The sequence below is a fragment of the Branchiostoma floridae genome, chromosome 10 (assembly GCF_000003815.2).
Source record: "Branchiostoma floridae strain S238N-H82 chromosome 10, Bfl_VNyyK, whole genome shotgun sequence".
Classification (NCBI taxonomy): domain Eukaryota; kingdom Metazoa; phylum Chordata; class Leptocardii; order Amphioxiformes; family Branchiostomatidae; genus Branchiostoma; species Branchiostoma floridae.
In genome coordinates, this window is record NC_049988.1 from 16,066,498 (window position 1) to 16,089,362 (window position 22,865).

At 41.3% G+C, this 22,865-nt stretch overlaps 1 protein-coding gene across 6 annotated transcripts in view; it reads left to right on the top strand.

Annotated features, from left to right (window-relative positions):
• Positions 1-22,865, top strand: part of LOC118424722 (POU domain, class 6, transcription factor 2-like) — a 44,254-nt gene that overhangs the window by 9,245 nt on the left and 12,144 nt on the right. For all 6 annotated transcript variants that reach the window (XM_035833415.1, XM_035833413.1, XM_035833416.1 and 3 more), the window contains one exon: positions 15,229-15,376. In XM_035833415.1, the coding sequence (XP_035689308.1) occupies positions 15,269-15,376 (108 nt within the window). In that variant the 5' untranslated portion in view covers positions 15,229-15,268. The remainder of the gene's footprint in view (positions 1-15,228; positions 15,377-22,865) is intronic.

Consider the following 22,865-nt stretch of genomic DNA (forward strand, 5'->3'; position numbering starts at 1 on the left):
CCCGCTCGGTTGCCGTTACGACTTTTGTAGTATGCCGTAAAAAAAATACCACCTTCTTCAAGTTGGAAATGATTATCGACAGACTGTTCACAGAATTCTTACTCAGCGATGTGAGAATGATCGATGCCGGAAAAGTCCCTCCGATGTTTTGCAAAATTATCTATGCCTTGCGGACGACGCTGGCCGAGCAGTAACGTGTTAAATTTTATCAAAGAATGCACATTTCGTGATAAATGATTTAAAAAAACACAACAAAGCGTTAGTTCTACGCTTCTTCTTGTTGTTACCACTTTGTCAGCGCCGCTTCTGGCTGTGATTGGAGGGAAGTTGATTGGATTTATCTCATAATCAGGCAGGCGCTACTTCAGAGGGCTACCGCCGGAGCTGTCGCCATGGTAACCGCACGTCCAGTTGCATTTCCCACGCGCGTCTAATTCTTCCCAACTCTCTGCCGTGCCGTACAGTACAGCTTATACACATAATTTTCGGTGGAATGTAACGCCGTATTTTACGGGGAAATGTGGCGAATCGAACTTGTATCTCTTTTTGCTGGCCTTCCACTAAAATTATACGAAGATAACCCGCCAAAAACTGTAAGTAGGAGACTATATTCGCCGACAACCCGTTTGTTTCGACGGTTGACATCATCGTCTTCCCTTTGAGGCTTACGAAAAAGCTTAGCCGTGAAGACTATTTTCTTTTGCGTAGTTCGGGTTGCTTTCTGGATTCATCATTGACATTTATTTTATATCAGAAAATATCTATCGGGAGACTGTTTTCTTATCACAATTTCCATACCCAGCGTTGTGAACATGATCGCTGTTGGCAATTTTCCTCCGATGTTTTGCAAATCCGTACCCTTTGGACGGTGTTGGATGACGAGCAGTAACGTGTACGCGCCTGTTCAAATTTATCGAGAAATGCACATTTCGTGATAAATAAAAAAGCAACAACACAACACCAGCAAAATGAAGAGTTACTAATCAAGATATAGTATAGAAATTTAACTCAGTCTGAGCAATCGGTACCAGGAGAGAATGTCGATATATTAATTTGCTGACTGCAAGCGCCAACATTGATGCAGGAAGGTGCTGATGAGAGACTCAGAGGCACGATGCAACTCGATTCAAAGGGAGCTTTATTCATACACATGTGAAGTACATTACGCCATGATGGAAGAGAGCGACCACGTGACCCTTAACACTGACGTCACTCAATAGTGACGTCATCACATAGTGGCGTGATTTATCTTCTTTTCCATTTCTTCTTCTTTCTGCCTTAAGATTCTGATTGAAACAGAATAAAATCTGACAATATTGTCTATTTTTAGTGATAAATCTGCAGAGCGGACATGAACTATAATAGTATTATCCATAAAATACCCCTCCCCCTGTTACAGAAATAGAAAATTTAGAACCGGTGAAGAGAAAGTAACATGACAATGTATGTGAAGGAAGTTGTTGACTGATGAGGTAAGGTTTGTAGAACATAATGTAACAAATAACATTTAACATCAGATTGTGAATACATTACGTCTGAATATTGAGACAGTTGAATGGCATAAAATGTCAATGTTACCATAGAATTACCGCGTCTAGATTAACGTAACATGGGGAATGATATACAAATATAGCAATAATCAAAAAGGTTACTGATAAGATATGGATCAGAGTTCTGTTTGGCTTGTAAGTTGTCCCAGTTCAGTGTAGGGCGACGCGATCTTGGTGTTTAGCGCTCTTCTTGGCAGACGAAAAGTCAGTGGTCGCTGGTTGAGATGTTCCTACAGGCAGCTACAGTTCCGTGGGTTGATGCTCCTCTTAGTAGATCACAGGTTACAGTTACGGGTAAAGTTCCGGTAGCAAAGTCCGTGGGCGGTCTCGGTCGAAGTCGGGTGAACCAGGAAAACATGGCGGATGTTGTTGTTGATGGACGCCGCAAACACTCGGTCGGGGGAACGGAAAAATAAGAGTTGCCGGATAAATAAGCCGAGGCTACTCCCTACAACTTCTATGAGTCCTCTGGGGGTTGTTCAGCGAAGCTCCCTGCAACTTCTATTGAAACCTCTGTGGGTCTACAGCGAAGCTCTTTGCAACTTCTATTGAAACCTCTGTGGGTCTACAGCGAAGCTGCAACTTCTATTGAAACCTCTTCAGGGTCTACAGCGAAGCTGATGCAGGGATTAGGTGTAGACGGCACGGCGTAAATTCCGACCGGGGTCTCCGCGAAGGAGGTGAAACGCCAGAACCCCTCCTACACAAGTGAGAACGTCCGCCATTGTTGTAGCTACATCTTTTTGGTTACGATTGGCCCGTTCCCTCTATTGCGACTCCTCCAGGCACAAAGTTCGGGTTTCGACATGGGTATCGTTTCCCAGCCGCTGCCACCACGCCAACATTGATGCAGGAAGGTGCTGATGAGAGACTCAGAGGCACGATGCAACTCGATTCAAAGGGAGCTTTATTCATACACATGTGAAGTACATTACGCCATGATGGAAGAGAGCGACCACGTGACCCTTAACACTGACGTCACTCAATAGTGACGTCATCACATAGTGGCGAAGGAGTCCTTGCTGACTGTGAACTTCTTTTACGATCTTAGCTAAAAAGCGTCAGCGGTCCTCGGACAATATTGCCGACACCCGCGGCGCTGTCCAGCCCCTGTATTATTCACCAATTATCAACAAATACGTGAAATTGACGACTTACAAGTATCATGCAAATTTACAAAAGTAAACACTGCTCATTAACGAACAAAATATTTCGTCGGTGAAATGCCCGACCAAGGGGCGGGGCAGTCGGACAAAGCCTTTTGTTTTGAGTCGGCGGGGTGCCGGGAGTAAACGCGTTTACAAACGACACGAGATTTTTAATTAGATAGCTACAGCTCATTAGTGCACGCGATTCAATCGCGTTCAAATCGCGACTTGCACGACTTTTAATCGCGATTTGCACGACTTTTAATCGAGATTTAATCGCGTGTAAACCGCGTGGGACCGGACCATAAACGTAGTCGGTACTGTATGTATAGATAGTCTAGCAGAAGTAAAAATAGCCTTGTAGTTTATTGTTCTTTGTCTGCGACTACCCAAAATGTCAACAAGTGAGGATTTCCAGTTTACCCCAGGCTATGGGCTCTGTTCCAAACGTTGAGTACAGTTCTACTAATGACTCCGGAGGTTTTGAACTTTCAATGTTTCATCCGAAGCCTCAGTAATCAAGTTGCACGCTGAGACTTGACAATCCTGTTCTTGTGTAACAAGGTTGGCAATTTAAATCCTGGCTTTGCTGTCAAGGGTTCTCAGCCTTGATTTGAATGTTACAGGCTCTGAAAGGAACATTGTATTTGTAAGCTCTAAGTCCTGATCAGTTCAAGGAGAGTCATCACTTGGGCATGTAAAAGAATTCTTTAATACATTTCTTTCAATAAACTGTAAGCCTACGCTTGATAACTACAATAGCTATACACTATGTATAAGATAACCGATGAGACGGCCAAGAATACAGCGTATACTATAACACATTTCTTTCAATGAACTGTAAGCGTACGCTTACTACAATGGCCAGACACTAGCAGTTCTTTATGCAGCAAATTTACCAACTCCACCTACAGAGAGCTGTTGTGTAGCGTGTAAAGCCATGTGACAGTTAATGTGTGAGTGAGTTTCAGAATGAATTGTCACAATCTCATCAAGCTTCAACTTTTGTTACCATTAAAACTTTCAAAGCACCTGTCGCTTTGAATTTGGAGTGGAGGAATATCCAATTAAGTTTAAGTCTAAGCAAGGCCTTGGTCTAAGCCTAGTATTTATAATGTTGTTGAATGTTCAGTAGAGATTCATTTGTCAATTGAAAGAACAAATAGTGTACCTTAAGTTGTAAGCATAGATCATGATATCTAAATTTTAGCCTTAGTATTCACTGCTACATGTTTTGACATTCGATTGTTGGAATTACAATAGATCTAAATGATAGTCTTATCAATTATATGATATAACATGATCAGTACTGTGTTGTTTTAACAACCAATGTTGACTCTTTTTATTCCAACAATTTGTTTACGATTTATTTTAAGAATAGTCTGATATAAACCCTGGTGGTAACAGGTTGTCCTTTTGTCCAGAGCAGAGCATATGTGTTTGGTTCTTTGCTCAGCTGTGTAGCAGACAAAATAATCCTTACCCATTAATTGTCCCCCTTGAGAAGTAAAGACAGGTGACAGGATTTGCCTTCTATTCTGTATAGTGAAAGTAGTTTGTAGTAGTACTCCACTGTGTGTAAGTGAAAGTACTGTGCTATGGTCACCCTAGGCTTCCAGCAGATGTTGGGGAAAGATTCTGAAGTTGTCTGATCAGCTAGCTTTTTTGACAGTTCTGTACTTTTAAAGTTGATCTAAACTATACCTCTGTTATATATTTTGTCTGTCCATTACCTCTTCCCTTATGACCTCAATGAAAAGCGGCCTGCAGGCCAACTTGAGCTTTGATTAATAAACAAAGGTTCAAAAAAACTTAGAAGCTTTCAAAACACATTTTCTATACACTATGTTAAAAGTAGTTCACCTTTATCAAAATGGTAACCTATATCAGTTGTTTTAAAAAAAAGACAGTTGACAGACGTTGGTTTCAAACTGCAATATTTTCATAGCATTCCAGTCTGAAACACTCGTCTGTTGACTTGATATCCCTATTAAAATAATCCTATTTTATATACAACGGCTTAAGGTTACCCTGCTGATAAAGGTGAACTTGCGTTCCTAACTGTCCCATCATTTTGCAAAACGCAGTTGTGGATTATCTCTATCTCTTGTGACCAGAAGCACCGCATTGACAATCCCATGGAAACTGGAAGCCGGCCACATCTGTTTAATTATTCGCCCACTCACTGTCAAACAGGCAGGCCTGTCTGGGCCAATCAGCTTCTGGCCGCTAATCCCGTCTGGCTGTGTTATGTCTATGGGTCTCCTAATGAGAAACACAGAAATTCCAGCCGGCCAGGGAATGGTGAATGTCACAGAACACTTCTGTGTTGGGTTGGGTCAAGTCTGATCGAGCATAGGATCTAGAAGAAGAGAAACTTGGAAACTTGGAAAGGGGGTTTTAAACACCCAGATGCCTAAGGTTAAGGTCACAGAACAGGGAGAGTGTTTATATGTTGCACTTTTTCTGTTCAGTAGTTTGGGAAGAAAGTGTGCCTGCCACAACTACTTGAAAAAGCTGGAGAGAGCCTTCTGTGCAAGTCACCTGGGAGATGGAAACTGCTGTGCTGAATTGTAGAGGAACGTTTAGTTTGAGACTGCATGACTTGGATCACGTCAGTTCTGTTGGCTTAAATTTTAATTTTTCGTCGTGGATTCTGCTCATGTATATCGCCTGCAGTTCACGTGACGTACGCTGAGCGTTAAATAAACGAGGAACTAGCCGGCAAACATGATTTTATTTTCACAGGCAGTGTATTCCCCCCCCCCCGCCATAGGTGTAATACTGTGTTCTGCTACATAGAGAGGTTAGAAGGGAACAGAGAACTCTGATGTCAAGTTTGTTTCATGTGCTTTGGGGATTTAGAAACACTCTGGGTCAAGTCAAGGGGGAGGGGGGGTTATAGAATACCCTGAGGTCGTATCTGGTGAGGGTGGGAGGGGCACAAAGCGCTGGTGTCAAGTTTGTTTGGTATGCTGAAGGATTATGGAAACACTCAAGGTCAAGTCTGGTGGGGGGAGGGGAGTAGTCTGAAGGACAAAGATTGTTTAGAAAGAACACGCTCCTGGCAGGAATTGGAGGGCTACGGAAGTTTGTTTATTATAGAAATCTAATTGTTCTTGACCCTCAATAGTTTTATGTGGAGACGTCCACCCAGTAATGCTACTTCACCTTTATTGGCGGGGGTAACCTATGTCTGTTTTGTTTAAAAGCATCAAGTTAATGGACAAACTGCAATATTTAAAAAAATTTACAATTTGAAACCACCATCCGTCGACTTCGATATCCTTAATACCATGTTTTTAACTGCAACGGATATCAGTTACCCCTCAGATAAAAGTGAACTAGTGTTACATTAAAATGGAAATGTTACTCTAGTCTTAGAACAGGCTAGAGTAAAATTTCCTTATAGCTGAAACAGTGAAACTATCTGGGAATTGAATTGCCTGAAGGTCAAAGAACAAGGAATTTTTATTCGCTCAATCAATTTTTATGTAAGGTGTATTTTTATCCTTTATTGGAAGGTAAACTGTAAGGGTGGATTTTCTGTTGCTCAAGGTTGGTGTGACCTTTGGCATTCCCCCAATCTGGGATTTTCTCACAAGACAGATGAGCTCAGTCATAGTCAATCCTTCCCTTTATGGGACAGTCCACTGTTGGGTGGGGGTGGATGAGTTTGGAGTTTGGGTACCATCCTCTGTCATAACCGCTGGCTCAATGTTTTTTCCGTTATTAGGGAGCGAAAAGATTAAGCCAGTGGTTACAATGGAGGTTGGTACCCAGGCTAGTTTAGGTGCAGAGAAGTAATCAAAGTAGCAAGCAGGTTGAGACTGTAAATGCAGAAACTTTTGCGGTGGTTTAATGTTTGCGGGTTTTCGCGGTGGCCACTTCACCGCGGACTTAAAACCACAGCGAACATTTTTCCATGGCAGTAAGTTACAGAGACTACAGTGCATGGTGCTACTGCGAACTTCACCCCAGCGTGAAAAGTCCCTTTTCCCGCTACCGCGAAATTAAATCCCCGCGAACGTAAATGCATTTACAGTAAACTACTGTAACAGTACAGTCTAATGCTTTTCTGCCTTCTGCCCTTCGCTGCATTGCGGCCAATGAATATACTGGTTTATCCCTTCTCTTATCGCTAAGTGTGATGGGTTCTTTAACGTGTAAAGCTGCTGGATCTTAGGTTGGAGAATCAACAACTTTGCTCTCCTTCTCTCTCTCTCTCTTGCTCTCTCTCTCCCTCTCACCTAACTTGCTCTTCCTTTCTTTCTCTCCTTATGGCTTACCTCATTTTTGTTCATTTCCATCTTCAAGCAATTTTCTTGATGACAAATTTCTATCGTCCACAGTTTTCCTCACCCACTCTCCCTACCAAAACAAACATGACCGGACTTAACCCCAAGCCAAGGCGAGGTGATTTCAGTGTTTCCTTCCAAACACGAAACCATCAGGAGTCAGCCAGCAGAATAAATCAACTCAATCCTCTCCCTGCCTTTGTAATTGGGTTTTCCTGCAGAAATCAGTGGTTCCCCATTAGGGTTGCTTATTTCAGTCAGGATAGAGATGATCAAAGGCACCCTCGGCAGTGAATTGCGATTAGCAGGCAAGAAATGAGCTTTTTTTTTCTTCCAAAGTTCACAGTCAGCGTTTGATCTGGCGTGGTAATCAGTTAGGGATGTCCTTGGGAAAGTTGGGGAAAACTTGTGAGGAAAGATGTGAAGAAATAACTTTTCTTGTCATAACGCAACTGACTTGATAGGTAGTGATTTGATTTTCTTTTTTAAATTTCCTTCACGTTCCTTCACGTTTCCTAACTTTTTACATAGGAATTCTTTTTATTGTTTTCTTCCGTCATCTGATTTTTAAAACAGTGCAAGAAAAGATCCATGTGAGGTCTTGAAGTTGTTTTTTTTTTACAATTTTTGTTCCTCATTTTTCCTAATACTTGCATTAAGTATAAAGTGGGGCATCCTCATTAGCACTTAGGAATTAGATGCACTAGAATTCATATCAATTTCAAGGACTTGTCTTGCTTCCCAATTTGTCTATTTCTCCAGGAGACCTGCATGAGTAAAGACTTGTGTGACATTTCATTCTTGCCTTGCTCCCTTTATGGTCTCATTGATGTATTACTCCGCGAGTGGGTACCCTAAAATAGATCCGAGCCAAAAACTGAACGGCTGCATGGACGCATGTTTAAAGCGGTGAGAAATTCGCTTTTGCCCAGCCGAACTGATATCAAAAGTTAGATTGGTGAAAGCTTGCTTGTAACTGAAGAAATCAGCAGGTAAAGTTTGACAGCCGGGCGCTAGGTCGGAGGTACACAGTCCTGGGTTCTGAGTGGTGCGGTTGTACGCTAGCAAGGAAAAAGTGCCTTTTGCTGGGATTGACTGATTGTAGCTTGTAATTGCTATATAAACAACAAACCTATGGATTCTAGTCATTGGCAATTTTTTTCTATTGTATAGAGTAAATTTGCTCAACATAGAATGAAAAATCTGCTGACATTTCATGTACATGTAGCTTCATTATAAAGGCGACCAAGTAAAACACGAATTATAACATAGAAGTCTATGGGAAGAGGAAACTCATCAATGAGACCTTATCAACATACTCCTCAGGGCTTACTCCTATATTACCAGGGTTCTAGTCAATGCAGAAAGGACCTTTGATTTTTCATTTCCAAGTTAACTGGCAGGTAGGTATCTCTAAGCCAAGGTTACCTCCACCTGTGTAATTCTGTACCAGCTTCCTTTTGATCTGTTCCATCCCTGAGATTTTAAAAAATGTGTTCCTGGAAAAGTCTATTAATTACGACCTTGCGGAATCACACAGTTCTCCCAAAATACCCTCACACTGTGGTTTCAAGGTCAGCCGGAGCAGCCAAGATGGAGGAATATCCAATGAAGGTGCCATTATGAATTCCCAGCCCATTTTTCCTGGTAATGAGGAAGGGATGGAACCATTAAAAATGCATGCTTGCGCCTAGCAACCAGCGGCAAACTGTGATTGGGTTGGTGGGGAAAGGGATAGTGTCATCATTCAAAAGTTAACAGCCAGAAGTAGTGATTTCTCCAAGGATTAGGATCTGTCTTGCTTGTCTTTCTTTTAGAACGGTCACATGGAATTGACTAGTGTTTTTAAAGCATTAAGGGCAGAATGTTTGACTTAATATGAAAATGAAAGATGAACTTTTATTTTGGATATATCAATGAAGGTTAATCTCATAGGAAGGGACAATAAGAGACGGAAGTTTCTGTCTGAGACTGTATCCAATTGTTTGTTACTGCAATTTGAGACAGTGTCATGCTTAAGGATGACTACCTGTATTATCTTGATGCAATGTCCTCTAGCCTAACTACTAGGCCATTTAATGCCCCGTCAGCAGTGTTTGGTTATAAATGGCATAACTGTAAGGTTTCTATCATGTGGAATTTCCAGCATACCAGCCCTGATCATGAACTTGATTTCACAGCTTTGCCTCAAGGCCGACCAAAGAATTGGGCAACCGGAGATCTTACAGACAGTTCAAGTGTTTGTGTCTGGTTTCGTTTAGGATTCTTCCAGAAATTACTTGGCAATGTGAAGTCTAATTAGTCTAAAACTATCATATGAGTGACAGTCCAGTGATATCTTTCTTTATCAGGCCTGTCTCCAGTCCAAGACCTGGGACATGAATTTGCTTGTTGGAACAGGGCAACAAATTTACCACGTTCTTGTTCTTCTTGTTCTTGTGTGGATATTGGGTAACGTCTTTTTGGTGGTCTGTTGGATAATTTTCCCCTTTTTAATCTGTCTGTGGTGACCATCCTGTCCACATAGACCAGATTTTATCGTCCCATCAATAGTCGTCTTCTGCGATCTTGATAATGATGAGATGTAAGACTAAGAACTTTTGAGACCATCCCCAGTACAGGGATAGGTACATTCCCTTGAGGATCATCTCTCCTGTTCTCTCTGATTGGTAGCCTCTGCGTAATGCATGCCACATGCACAGCCCATGGACGGCTCTGAAAGCCAAAAGCTGTTTCGCTCTGACACTGACTTATGGGTTCGCTCAGATTCTCCTGGCCCCTAGAGACTGTGGTTCATTGATCTACTGTTTCACAGGTGGCAGGAATGCCCCAGCATTTTTTATTGGAAGAGAAAAGTTATTTGTTGGAAACTGGTCAGACTCTACTCTACTTGCTCTTTATATTTTCTGTGACCTGCAAGTGCCTAAACGTGTGATCAAATAATCTGCTTATTTTCGAATAGGTCCAACATCCGGTCCACCTAATTTTTACAGGCCCGTTTTTTCTGGACCGGTCCAATAAGAAAAAACGGTTTTGTACCCAGCCCTAGTGGACACCACTCTAGATAGGTAAAAACATAATCAGCGATGACAATTGTAATAATCTTGCACTTCAAAATTAAGGAAACTTCGTTTTGAGGTTCAAATATGTAACTCTTAATTCGAAGATGACAATTTATTATTACTATAATTAAGTCAGTTGGTTATATTTATAACTTACAGATGGTTGATCAAACTTGTTTAGGTACATGTTCAGGTCTGGGCTTGTACCTAAACCCGTGTACCTGTACCTACAATTTATTTAGGTACACAGATCTACTGGGCAACCTTGATTTGTATCCAGATTGCCCAGTCTGCAATCACGTCTGGAAAGGTATTTCACACCCTAGATATGTTTAGACTTATTGACTTCTTCTACCTGACTGAACCCGAGGCCAAGACATAATGCCATAAGTCACCTCAGAAACCAATAATAAGGTACTGCTGTTTGAAATATTGTCACTGAATCCAATCAGTCCCCAACTGGCCTTGATGGCAGCAGCTCCAATTTTTCCTTTCTTGATAATTCCAAGTTGTAAAGTCAGAGACAAAAATGGGGGAAACAAAGCCAGAGGGGCTTATGATGACAAATATCTACTTGTATAAAACTTTATAGGATGGGTTCAGTCAGCAGGGTTCAAGACACAAGGAAGATGTCCCCACCTGCAATTTAAAGACAAATTTTTGAGATTGCAGATAAAGATATAAAGAACTTGCAATTTGGTAGTCTGCATAACACAAACTCTGTTGTCCAGGGTCGCAAAGCCATTGGCACACATATTTAACTTATCTCTCGCCTCTGGAGAGGTTCCATCTGACTGGAAGGAGGCACAGATTACACCTGTACACAAGTCTGGAAGCTGTGCTGATGTCGGAAACTATCGCCCTGTGTCAGTTCTAAGTGTTACCTCGAAGGTGATGGAAAAGCTTGTATGCAATCAAGTGACACGTTACCTGACCAGATGTAAACTTCTCACGACTCACCAAAGTGGGTTCAGAAGACACCATAGCACTGCGACGGCTGTACAGAAGGTTGTCGAGGACATTACATCTGGGTACAACTGCTCTAAGGTCACAGTGGCACTATTTCTGGACCTAAGGAAGGCATTCGATTCGGTCAACCACGAGATTATGTTAAGTAAACTCAAGAAGTTTGGCTTCGATAGTGACGCTATGAAATGGTTTACATCTTACCTCTCTGAGCGCCTTCAGTGCACGTGTCTCCAGGGTCAATACTCTTCAAAAACTCGGGTCTCTTGTGGGGTACCTCAGGGAAGTGTCCTAGGTCCGCTATTATTCTGTTTGTATGTTAACGATTTACCCAATGTCATCCAAAAATGCAGTATTCACATGTACGCAGATGATACGGTCCTGTACTATTCTGCTGTTTCCGTGAAGGTATGTGAAGAGACTGTCTCTATGGACATGAAGAGAGTGGTAAAATGGTTAAGTGAAAACAGGTTACTGCTTCACCCAGACAAGACCAAATCGATGCTCTTCGGGCTCCCTCAGAAACTGAAGCATGCTGGGACAACCGTCAACATAACAGACGGTGTGAACGTTTACGAACAAGTTGACTCGTTCACTTACCTGGGCATTACTCTTGACCCAGCGCTCAGGTGGGCAGCACATGTACAAAAAATCACGAAGAAGCTTCTTAGCGGACTTGGAGCAATGGGACGTGCCAGAGCCTTTGTTACGAACGAAGTGCTGAAAACCATGTATCAGACACTACTACTGGCTCATCTGGAGTATTGCGCCACAGCATGGCTACCAAGCCTTGCACAAGGCAACAAAACTCTTATGCTACAGCTGGATAGACTGGTAAACAGGGCTGCAAGGCTCATCACAGGACACAAACTCCGAGACCACGTGACAGTCGACAACTTGAGAGCAGAGGCAGGGATAGACTCTGTGCGTAAACGGACAGAAATTACAACTCTTGTTACTGTCTTTAAGACAATTCGTGGAAAGGCGCCGGCGTACTTGGCATCTTTGTTCAAGTGGGAGGCTCCACCAACAATGAGTGTACGCCCTACTCGGTCAGAGGTAAAACGTCTAAGGGACTACGACCCTCACCTACTCTGGTGTCCACCAGCAAGAGTCATTGCATTCCGAAACAGTCTACAGTCCTACGGACCTTTCCTCTGGAATTCACTACCGCGTAAGCAACGGCAAATGCTCAGCCTCAGGACTTTTAAGAAGTTCATTGAGAATTAGAACTTGATCTGGCTGATGCTCCGTAGTCTGGACTTTGATATTGGATAATTTTATTATGTATTGTATATGTGCTATGTGTACTTTGTACTTTTATGTCCAGGATTACCTGAAAAGCAGGCCGATTTCCGGCCTGAGATGTAATTACTGGTAAAATAAATAAAGTGAAGTGAAAAGGCTGTAGCTGGCCCCTCCCCGCAGAGGAGGCTGGCAGGTGTTGGGCGGGCTGCTATAAGCGAGATTTAATCAGGCTACCAATTTGGATGGCTAAGTAAAAGAACACAGACTTGGTATGGTAGTGCTAACAATTATGTATCGCAGAAAGCAGCAATTAAATGTTTTGAGCCCTAAAAAAAGATACTGCAAGTACAACGTAAAGGGAAGACAATTTCCCTCCTAAGTGACATTGTAAAAGTACCTTTATGATGTGTCATTCATACAGTGCAACTTGATACGCTTTCAAACATAAAGTGATAAACTGTAAAATCTTGAAATTGTCCTTTTGTTAGGTTGTAAATATAGGTCTTGGATTCTTGTATATAATTCTTAATTCCAGAACCAAAGTACAAAATTGTTGTTGCCTTCAAGCCATTGAACCCTAGTAAAAGAAGATGCTACAACGTAGGAAGACAATTGCCCTTCGAAGTGACATCGTAAAACTACAGTGCATCTTGAAACACTTACAAACATAATCTGTATATAAAATCTTGAAAATGTCCTTTTGTTAAGTTGTGAATCTTAATCTTGGGTTCCTGTATATACTTCCTAATTCCAGAACCAAGCTACAGAATTGTTGTTGCCTTGAAGCATTGAGATAAAAAGAAAGGAATTCATAATCATATTGTGCTACTTGAAATCTAACACTTTTAAACATATTCTGTAAAATTTTTAGAATGACTTTTTGTTAGTTATAAGTATACAAGTCATTCAATTTTTTGATGCCTGTAATATTATCTGTATCTGTATCTATATAGCCGGTGTAACTGCCCTTCGGCGTATAACACCAGCTTCGCAAGCACGCGGTGCGGCAGCAGCTGGTTATATTACACTGAACGATCCATTATGCTATTACAAATTCGAGAACCAGGGTACAAAATTGTTGTTGCCTTCCAGCATTCAGATGAAAAGAAAGGAAGGCCACTCAAATGTGGGGAAGTGCTTGATTGATATGTGTGTCTGTTTGTTAGCATGATAACTCAACAATACCGGGTTGATTGCAACTTGAAATCTAACACTTTGAAAAGATGTAAAATCTTGAAAAAGACTTTTGAATTCCTGTATATAATTCCAAATTGCAGAACCAGGGTACAAAAATGTTGTTCCCTTGAAGCATTCAGATAAAAAGAAAAGAATTCATAATCATATAGTGCTACTTGAAATCTAACACTTGCAAACATATCCTGTAAAATTTTTAGAATGACTTTTTGTTAGTTGTAAGTATACAGTTTTTGGATGCCTGTAATATGTTATTACGAATTCTAGAACCAGGGTACAAAATTGTTGTTGTCTCCCAGCGTTCAGATGAAAAGGAAGGCCATTCAAATGTGTGGAAGTGCTTGATTGGTGTGTTTGTGTGTGTGTCTGTGTGTTAGCACGATAACTCAACAATGCAGGGTTGATTTCAACTTGAAATCTAACACTTTTAGAATATGTAAAATCTCAAAAAAGACTTTTTGGATTCCTGTATATAATTCAAAATTCCAGAACCAAGGTATAGAATTGCTGTTGCCTTCGAGCATTCAGATGAAAAGAAAGGAAGGCCACTCAAATGTGTGGAAGTGCTTGATTGGTGTGTGTGTGTGTGTGTGTGTGTGTGTGTGTTAGCACGATAACTCAACAATGCTGGGTTGATTGCAACTTGAAATCTAACATGTTTAAAAGATGTAAAATCTCGAAACAGACTTTTGGATTCTTGTACACAATTCAAAATCCAAGAACCAGGGTACAAAATTGTTGTTGCCTTCGAGCATTCAGATGAAAAGAAAGGAAGGCCACTCAAATGTGTGGAAGTGCTTATCAGTGCCCACCAGACAGTACTGCCTTGATGATTACGGACGATACCAAAAAAACGATCAAACGCATTTGGTGGAGGATGGTTCATTTCAAACACGTAATTGCGGTGTGAAACAAAGACGTTGTATATAATCATCTTTTTGATGTATGGGAGGGCTTAGTTGTCGAATTTTAGGATCAGTGGACTCAATGTACATAAACATGTTAGAAGCCCACTTTTGTAGAGTTATTTGTGCCGCATATATTATGTACAAGACTTCGCTATAGATAAACCCCTTACATGCAGTTAAGACCGACTTAATCTGATAATACGGATTCTGTGACAGCTTTAATGTGCATAATTTACACTTAAGCCAGCCTAAGTATTGTGCAGAACATTAATTTCTATACTACGTTCGATATGGTTGGTAACCATTCAGCATTTTAAAAACATATTGATCTATAGTTGAGTTTAGCCTGGGTACCATCCGGGTAGCTCCTATGTTCGCTTCTGCCACCTGTCTGGGGAACTGTGCATTCAAACCTTTTGGTGGTGACCTCAGTTAATGAGCGAATTAAGGAATGGGTACTGGAGCGCTCATTTGATGACAACATACAAAGTTTTGGGCATTGGAACACCTGTTCGAGCAAAGGCTGGAACCCATTCCTTTATTCGCTGATGTGTAAGGGACCAATTAGCGCCCTCGTCCAAAATTTTGACAATTCTAGACATTAGAGATGTCGAGGTTCCCAGACTGAATATCAGAGAAGTGAAGTCTAAAGTGTATAACAAAAGTCGGAAATAAAGGTCGAAGCGAAGTTTCATTATCGCAATTATTTGATCACTCAACATTTGAGACAGTGATGTTTGTTCACAGCATTTAATTTTTAAGGGTGGGAACAAATATGACTTTAAAATTTTTACTTTCTGCCATATTCTTGGTGCATCTTCATCTCAAATCTAACAACCAATCGTGTGTTTCAGGTTGTGAGGTGGCAGCCAATCACCTGTGAGATTTGCAGAGATGGAGGGGGATTCAGCCAATCAGCAAGCAGGAGATGTGACCAATGGGAGCACAGAGGCTGGACTTTCCCTCACTGGCAATGCCCCCTCCAGAATTGTCTCACAACAGGTATGGATGTACATCTATCAATCAATCATAATAAATAAATGGGTTTTATTCAAAGAACATTTAGCAGCCAGACGGCTGAATTACATGTTCTGTACATGTACACTAAAAGGTACACTGACCATTCGGACACACTTAATAATGGTCTAAAATCACAGCTGAATATGCATGTATATATACAAACAGGTAAAACATTCTGGTTTACCATTACGCTTACAGTGTGGAATTCAGGAGCTGTACAAGGTAAGGAAATGGACTTTTAGAGTATCGTACAGTCAATCAGTCAATCAATCAATCTCAGTATTGCTCTTAAATAAAGAAGTAGCAAACTACAATGTTTAACTATAAGTGCTTCCTGGTTGGTCAGTATAGTGTAGATTGGGTTGACTGGAATTAAAAACTGAAAGGAAGAAAAAAATCTCACAAAAGATTATAAACTATATTTGTAATGATACATATTACAATAGAAACTGGTTACCAAGTTTAAATTTCTGTATTGTATTGAATTTGTCAACATGGTCAATTTTAAATTTCATCAGAGCGTTGCTTTACTTTGATCTGCCAATTCATCTTGTCCTCTTGCTACTTTTCTAACCTACTGTGTAGCAGCCACTGTAAAACTGGTCCATGCTCATACGATGTCATGTAGACATAGTAAACAGATTTGCAAAGGGCTTCAGGCAAGTAAATTCAGAACAAGACAAAATTAGAAAGGTGGAATCCGCACATTAACCTTATCCTGGCTAAAGCAGCCGTTTTTAACACCAAATATGTATTTGTCACAGGGTTAGGCAGCAGTATGAAGGCTAAAGTGCACATAGAACCTCTGATGTGATACAGCACACATTAGAGAAAGTCTCACTAGCTCATCTGTAGAATAAAAACAGTCATTCTTCAACCACCCTTCTCTCACATGCTTTACAGGCACCTCATTTCTCCCTCCCCCCTTTGAAGCATGATGAATGGAATGTCCGCCCACTCCTGGCTATATCTGTACTCAAGGTCGTTGTCCGACCTCTGCAGTGACCTCTGATGACATTTGGAAGCCTTTCATCTTTTATGGGAATGGTGTTGTTGTCTGTCTGTGTTCCAAAAGCAATATGTCTGGAGTTCAAGTGGGCGAGGGGCTTGCTTGACGAAAGCTGCTCTCCTAGCAGACTGCTCACTATCGGAGAGGGGCACACAAAGTCCCTAACAGGGAGAGATTGTGTGGTGCTAGCTTGACTAAAGCTGCTCTCATAGTAGACTGGCCAACTAACCAATAAGGGCACACAAGGCCTATGACATAGAGATTGTGTGTGGTGTATATTGTATGACCTAGCTTACAAACTAGGTGAGGCGCTAGCAATTCCACCTCGTGATTAGATCTTATTACTGCAACGCAAGAAAACTTGTTTCTCTATGTGTCCCTGACTAAGAGTAGGCCTATTCCTTCTGAAATGTTTCAGAAACAAGCCTTGAAGCTAAGGTGTAAAGAGAGACCAGACCTTTTCCCACAAATCCTTTCAACTAAAGTGCAATGTGAACCAGTCAGAATTGCCCTGAGGAAGGTGATAGGTGATCACTGAAACATGGGTGTAGGTATAGCAAGAGTCTCTTTACTCCTTGAAGTTTTCTTCAGTCATCCCCCACCACCCCTTAAAAAATCTAACGCATCACCCCTGACCTATCCTGTCCTAGACAGAGTGTAAGATGACCCTGGATGTGAACTCTGGTGTGATTCTTGGTTCTGTTGGAATGTAGAAGTCATGCATGAAGTGGGGGAGGAAAAGAACTGATATTGTTTCCCCACCAACTATGCTTTTAGGCTGAAGTAAGTCAATTCTGAAGTACTGGGTACCTCAAATTCGTGAAGCGTTCCATATTTTTTGTGGGACCGCGTGGCACGATCGGGAGCGCGTTAGTCTCAGGCCCGAGAGGTCCGGGGTTCAAATCCGCTTGCCGTGTCACCGGTCTTGTGCCCTTGGGAAAGGCACTTAACACGACTTTCCTCACCTAACTCAGGTGTAAATGAGTACATAGCTGCGGCTAGTGGCAGTGACAGGCCTTTGTGGTGGTGACAGGCCATAGGGGCATGTTCGGGCATGACGCACCCGCCATGACACATGAGTCAGGGGTAGGAGGAACCCCTTGCATCCTTGGTCGGAAGTCCTCCTAGGAGACGGAAACTCCAAACAACAAACCTGCATCTGCTGGGGCCGTCTTACACGTTGCAAACAGTTGCCCCTGTAGGACTAGTGCGCCAGTGGACGAGAGGGTGGAGAAGGACGTGCACACCCCTCCTTCACCTTAAAAAAAACCCCCAAGTGCAGGCCAGGCAGACGGGTCGCCTTAAACCCGTCCGCCCACCATTGTCTTCCGAGACAGACGGATGCCAACAAAAGGGTACCTCAACAGACTGAAGAAAATATCTATAAAGGTACATCATGCAGTGATCAAGACCACTCAATGAAATTATACTGTTGAGCATTACAAAATTATAAAATACACATGTACTAGTAATAAGCTTTGCAAAATTGTAACAGCACACATTTTTTCTTAAATTGCAGATGAAACTTGGCTCAGGTAACATAAAAAAAAACTTGAGCGCAATCATTCAAACACATCTACAATGTATGAACAAGTTACAAAACACACCACACTTATTGAAAAGAGCACCTGGTCCAATCCTTCCTGATGCGAATGAATCGTACTTATATTTTTTATAATTGGGGTACCTTGTGTACGTATCATAACGATCAACATCAAAATCGTGGGCACTAACGGAAAAAGAAGAAAGTCGGGATTCAATGTACGGTTATATTTTGCCATTAGCATTCCTGTCACAGACTGGACAGACATGAGCGGCGACTGTCTCCAAGTTATCTGTATCTCTCCCAAAAACATAAACCGCCATGTTTATCCTCAAGGACATGCTAAAGGTCAGGGGTCCCTTTCAAAGGATGGTTCCGTGTTTGTGCAAAACCAGGAATAAGAAACGGGGAGGTTCTCATAAAAACATGCCTGATGGCAACGAGATGTTGAACCGTTTTTATTGAAGTTTCTCAAATGAATGATCTCCACACATGTGGTCAGTAGCAAGATGAATCGCTGTTCTGAGTGATTGCGCATAGTAATGTACAACTCCTGATTATCCTTGGGCAACATCAATGAAATGTTGTCTTGGGAGGACCTTTTGAAATCAAGAAAAAAATGATGACAAAACTTTTGAACACCATTTGTTTGGTTTGGTTTGGTTTGGTTTATTTAGATCTCCATTAGTGAAATACACTAGTCTTCCTGGAGTCCACATTAAAACAATACAGAAATAATTGCAACAGAAATGTACAAATTATACAAATTATAACTTTGAAATAACAGAAAGCAAACATATGGTAAACTGAAAAACAGTGATTTGCATACGTGAAGTAAAATAAAATAAATCAACTTAGTTCTTATATATACAACAAAATGTCCAATTGAATTAACAGAAACTTGGTAATATCAACTCAAAAACAGAGTGGGAGAGGTCGGAGGTCGAGCAAAATCATAGTAAATCAAATACAATTTGAACTGAAGTATTGAAACAAACAGTATTTGAAAGCATATAAATCATATAGCAAAATAATAATAATAGTAGTCATTGATACATCATGAATAAAACAAAACATAATTGGAACCGAGAGATGGGTTTCATTTTTACCACCATGAAGTGAGTGGCTGGTTTTTGTCTTTCTGTGCCTTTACCCACTCTCTTAACTTAGTCTTAAATACTTCCTGTTTTTTTGTTGTAATACTTGTAGGGAGTGTGTTGTAGGTCTTTATACATCTGTATTGAAATGTTCTGGTCAATGCATTTGTACGGGGTTTAGGTTGTACGTAGCCTCCTCTCTGTGATAGCCTTGTGTTGTGGTGATGTGCGGTGTTTATATTTCTTAAGTTGTCATACATACATTTTGGTTCTTTAGTCGTTACTATCTTATGGAAGGCACAGATTGTTGTTGTAAACATTCTTTCCTTAACTGACGGCCAACATAGTCGATCATGTATCACTTCTGAGCTTGTTGTGTGTGATGTATTTGCGGCTAACCTTGCAGCTCTGTTTTGGATTATTTGTAGTCTGTCTAGCTGTGTTTGTGCTGTTGAGGAAAGTATCCCAGAACAGTAGTCAAGATGCGTAAGTACAAGTGATTGGATTACTGTTTTTAGTGTGTCTTCAGGAAAGTAATCTTTATACTTCCTGATTGTTGCTGTGACTCCTGTCATCTTTCTTGTGATCTTGTTAGCATGCAAATTCCAGGATAGGTGTTGGTCTACTGTGTAACCTAGGAGTTCTGCTTGGCTAACTTGCATTATTTTCTTCCCCCCTACGGTGAGATCCAGTGTTGGATTATGCTTTAGTTTATGGTGACTGCCCAGGAGTATGGACTTTGTCTTTCCGACATTAAGAATAAGCTTATTTATTTGTATCCATTCCCAGATGCGCGTGAGATCTGACTGTGAGATACTTTCTACTGCTCTAGCACTGGGTGCGGAAGCAAAGGGAGTAGTGTCATCGGCATACATGACTAGTTCGGCTTTCTTTGTTATGGTGGCCAAGTCATTAGTATAGAGACAAAACAACAACGGACCCAGGCAGCTCCCTTGTGGAACTCCGGACTTGGTCTCCTTATAAGTTGAAAATGCTCCGTTAATGTAGACGGCCTGACTCCTGTTTGTTAAATAGCTTTCCATCCATTCTACAGCAGAATCTGCAAATCCATAGCTTTTTAACTTGGACAACAATGTTTCATGGTTAACAGTGTCAAAAGCGGCACTGAAATCAAGCAAGACTGCACCGACCAGATTTCCCTTGTCTATTTCCCCTAGCCAGTGATCAGTCATTTGTACTAAAGCGCTGGCTGTGGAGTGGTGTTGCTTGTATGCATGTTGTTTCTGTGATATTATATCGTTAGAGATGAGATAGCTTTGAAATTCAATTTGTTTTTGGCATACTTTTTCCATAACTTTACTGATCACTGGCAGCAAGCTGATGGGTCGGCTGTTCGGACCGTTTAATGGGGCAGACCTGTTTTTGATTAGTGGTATCACTTTTGCTTTCTTCCACTGTGCTGGGAAGACTCCTTGTCTTAATGAGCTGTTCATTATGTAACAGACAGGGCCTGCTATGTACTCTGCACTGAGCTTCAGTAGTATGTTGTCTATATGGTCGTGCCCTGTGGCCTTACCTGGTGGAAGTGATTTGAGAATGTTTTTTACCTGGTTGACTGTAGCAGCTTGGAATGTGAAAGAACAATTCTTGGATGACATAATATTCTCTATAGGTGCCACGGCTTCTTGCTTGTTTATGTCTTTATCTAGTGTTAGACCATTTACCTTATCAATGAAATAATCGTTAAAGTGCTCGGCTATATCCCTAGGTTTGGTAATTATTTGTCCCTTTGACTCAATGAAACTAGGAGATTTGCCGGACGTTTTGCCCATCATTCCGTTTATCACAGTCCACAACTGTTTGGTATTTCTGTCTTTGCTGTGTGTCTCTATTTGGTCTTTGAAAAAGGTCTTCTTCTTCTTCCTATTCTCTCTTACCACGTTATGTTATTAATTTACTTATTCCCAAAGACTTTTCTTGCTTTTATAACCTGTAGTATACATGTACAAGAAACTGCTAGGAAACCCCAAATTTTACCCCTGCTTTCTCTGCCCATGCCCAAAAATCTATACATTGATTTTTTAAACCAATATTCAATGTTAACTAACAAACACCAACCAATCCACCTACCAACCAACAGATCCTGATAGTACAAGAATCTTTTTTCAAGTCATTCCTGGGAGATGATAACACTAAAGCCCCGGTCACAAAGCGCGTACGATTCCTTACGATGGACTATTCCGCATATCGTACGATGAGCACAGTACATCGCAAGAAAATCGTAAGCATCGCAAGCCATCGCAACGCATCGGATGGTGTTCAAAATTTTTCCAGCGTCGCAAGATTTTTTACTTGTGTCTCTTCTGTATAGCCGTATGACCGCTTTTGTGCTTCTTTAACCAACAAAATGTGGACATAGCTGTTAAATACCTTCCTATAATATCTTTAACTGTAAAAATAAATGAAAAAAGACCATGACAACAAGAGTATTACAAGCAAACGTTCAAATCAAGCGTGAGTACTGGTATGGTTATCTCGGCCTGCTACGTGTCAGGCTCTTTGGAAGATCGTATCATGATATGCTATCAACAAAAAGATGCCATAATACAAAAATCATATGATAAGCATTATATCATATGTATTTCCGACTCATAGAGCCTGCCTTTATGTTCGAGTTGTCCCCATGGTTATTACGATTATGGTAAACTGACCCAAGACCGACGAGAGCTGAGATTTGATCTAATTATCAACTCACGTGTATGAAGCGATCAAACAATTGTCTGCATCACCTGTGCGGGGCGCGCTGTTCTCTGGTTGCGACTGTGGCAGTTGCGACTGATATATTTCCCCTTTTCGTCAATATCGACAATATCAGGGAAAACTGAAACCATCACATCATGCTAAAAAATCATAAATCTATAACCTCATCAGTAGACAAAAATTGCCGTAATGAAGTCTGCTATGGGGGCAAATAAAATCTTACGACGATAGCGAAATTTTGAACATGTTCAAAATCCATTTCAGCTCTATTTTTCGCCATACGACGCTCCCCGATTTACTATGATTCACTGCGATTGACGCAGGCACGCTCTTATGACCTCATCGTACGATGCACTACGCGCTTTGTGACCACGGCTTTATATACTTAAACCATTGCTTCCGATTCTCCCCCGACTTACGACGCACTGCGCTTATCCTGCGCATCGGAAGGAATCGCAAGGAATCGTACGCGCTTTGTGACCGGGGCTTTAGAAAGACTGATACAGTCTCCAATCTTAACATGGACAATGTAGCCTCTACCAGGCTCCTCATGTCATGAAAATCAGTTGGTTGCACAAAAACTACAGATTGTGACACAGTTCCCTACATGTATCTTTCTTGGTAACACTCTCTCATGACATTGGTGACAGAGCGGTCCTTGTTTACTGACGAACGAATTACATGCTACCAATGAAAGAAAAGTTGCTTGTCAAATAAATTATTAAGGCTAAACTGGATACATTATTTCCCTTATAAAAACTACCATACTAGTGCACTGCATTTTTTCTAAATGTTTAACTGTAGTCTTGGGCTGCCTGATTCCTCTGGTGCGTTATCTGTCTGTTTGACCGGTGCAATGGCTTAGTGGGTAGAGTGTTTGCCTTGCATTCGATAGGTCGTGAGTTCGATCCCTGTCATACCAAAGACCTTTAAAAATGGTACATGCAGCTTTTTCTGCTTAGCACTCAGGTGCTCGAGTATGGGAGTTAAACACACATCACTACCAGCGGACCAGCCTCCTGCTGTAGTGACTTGCAGAAATAAGTGGCCCAAGGGCTATAGAAATGGAGATGGGCACCACCCTTTTTCATCTGTTAAAGA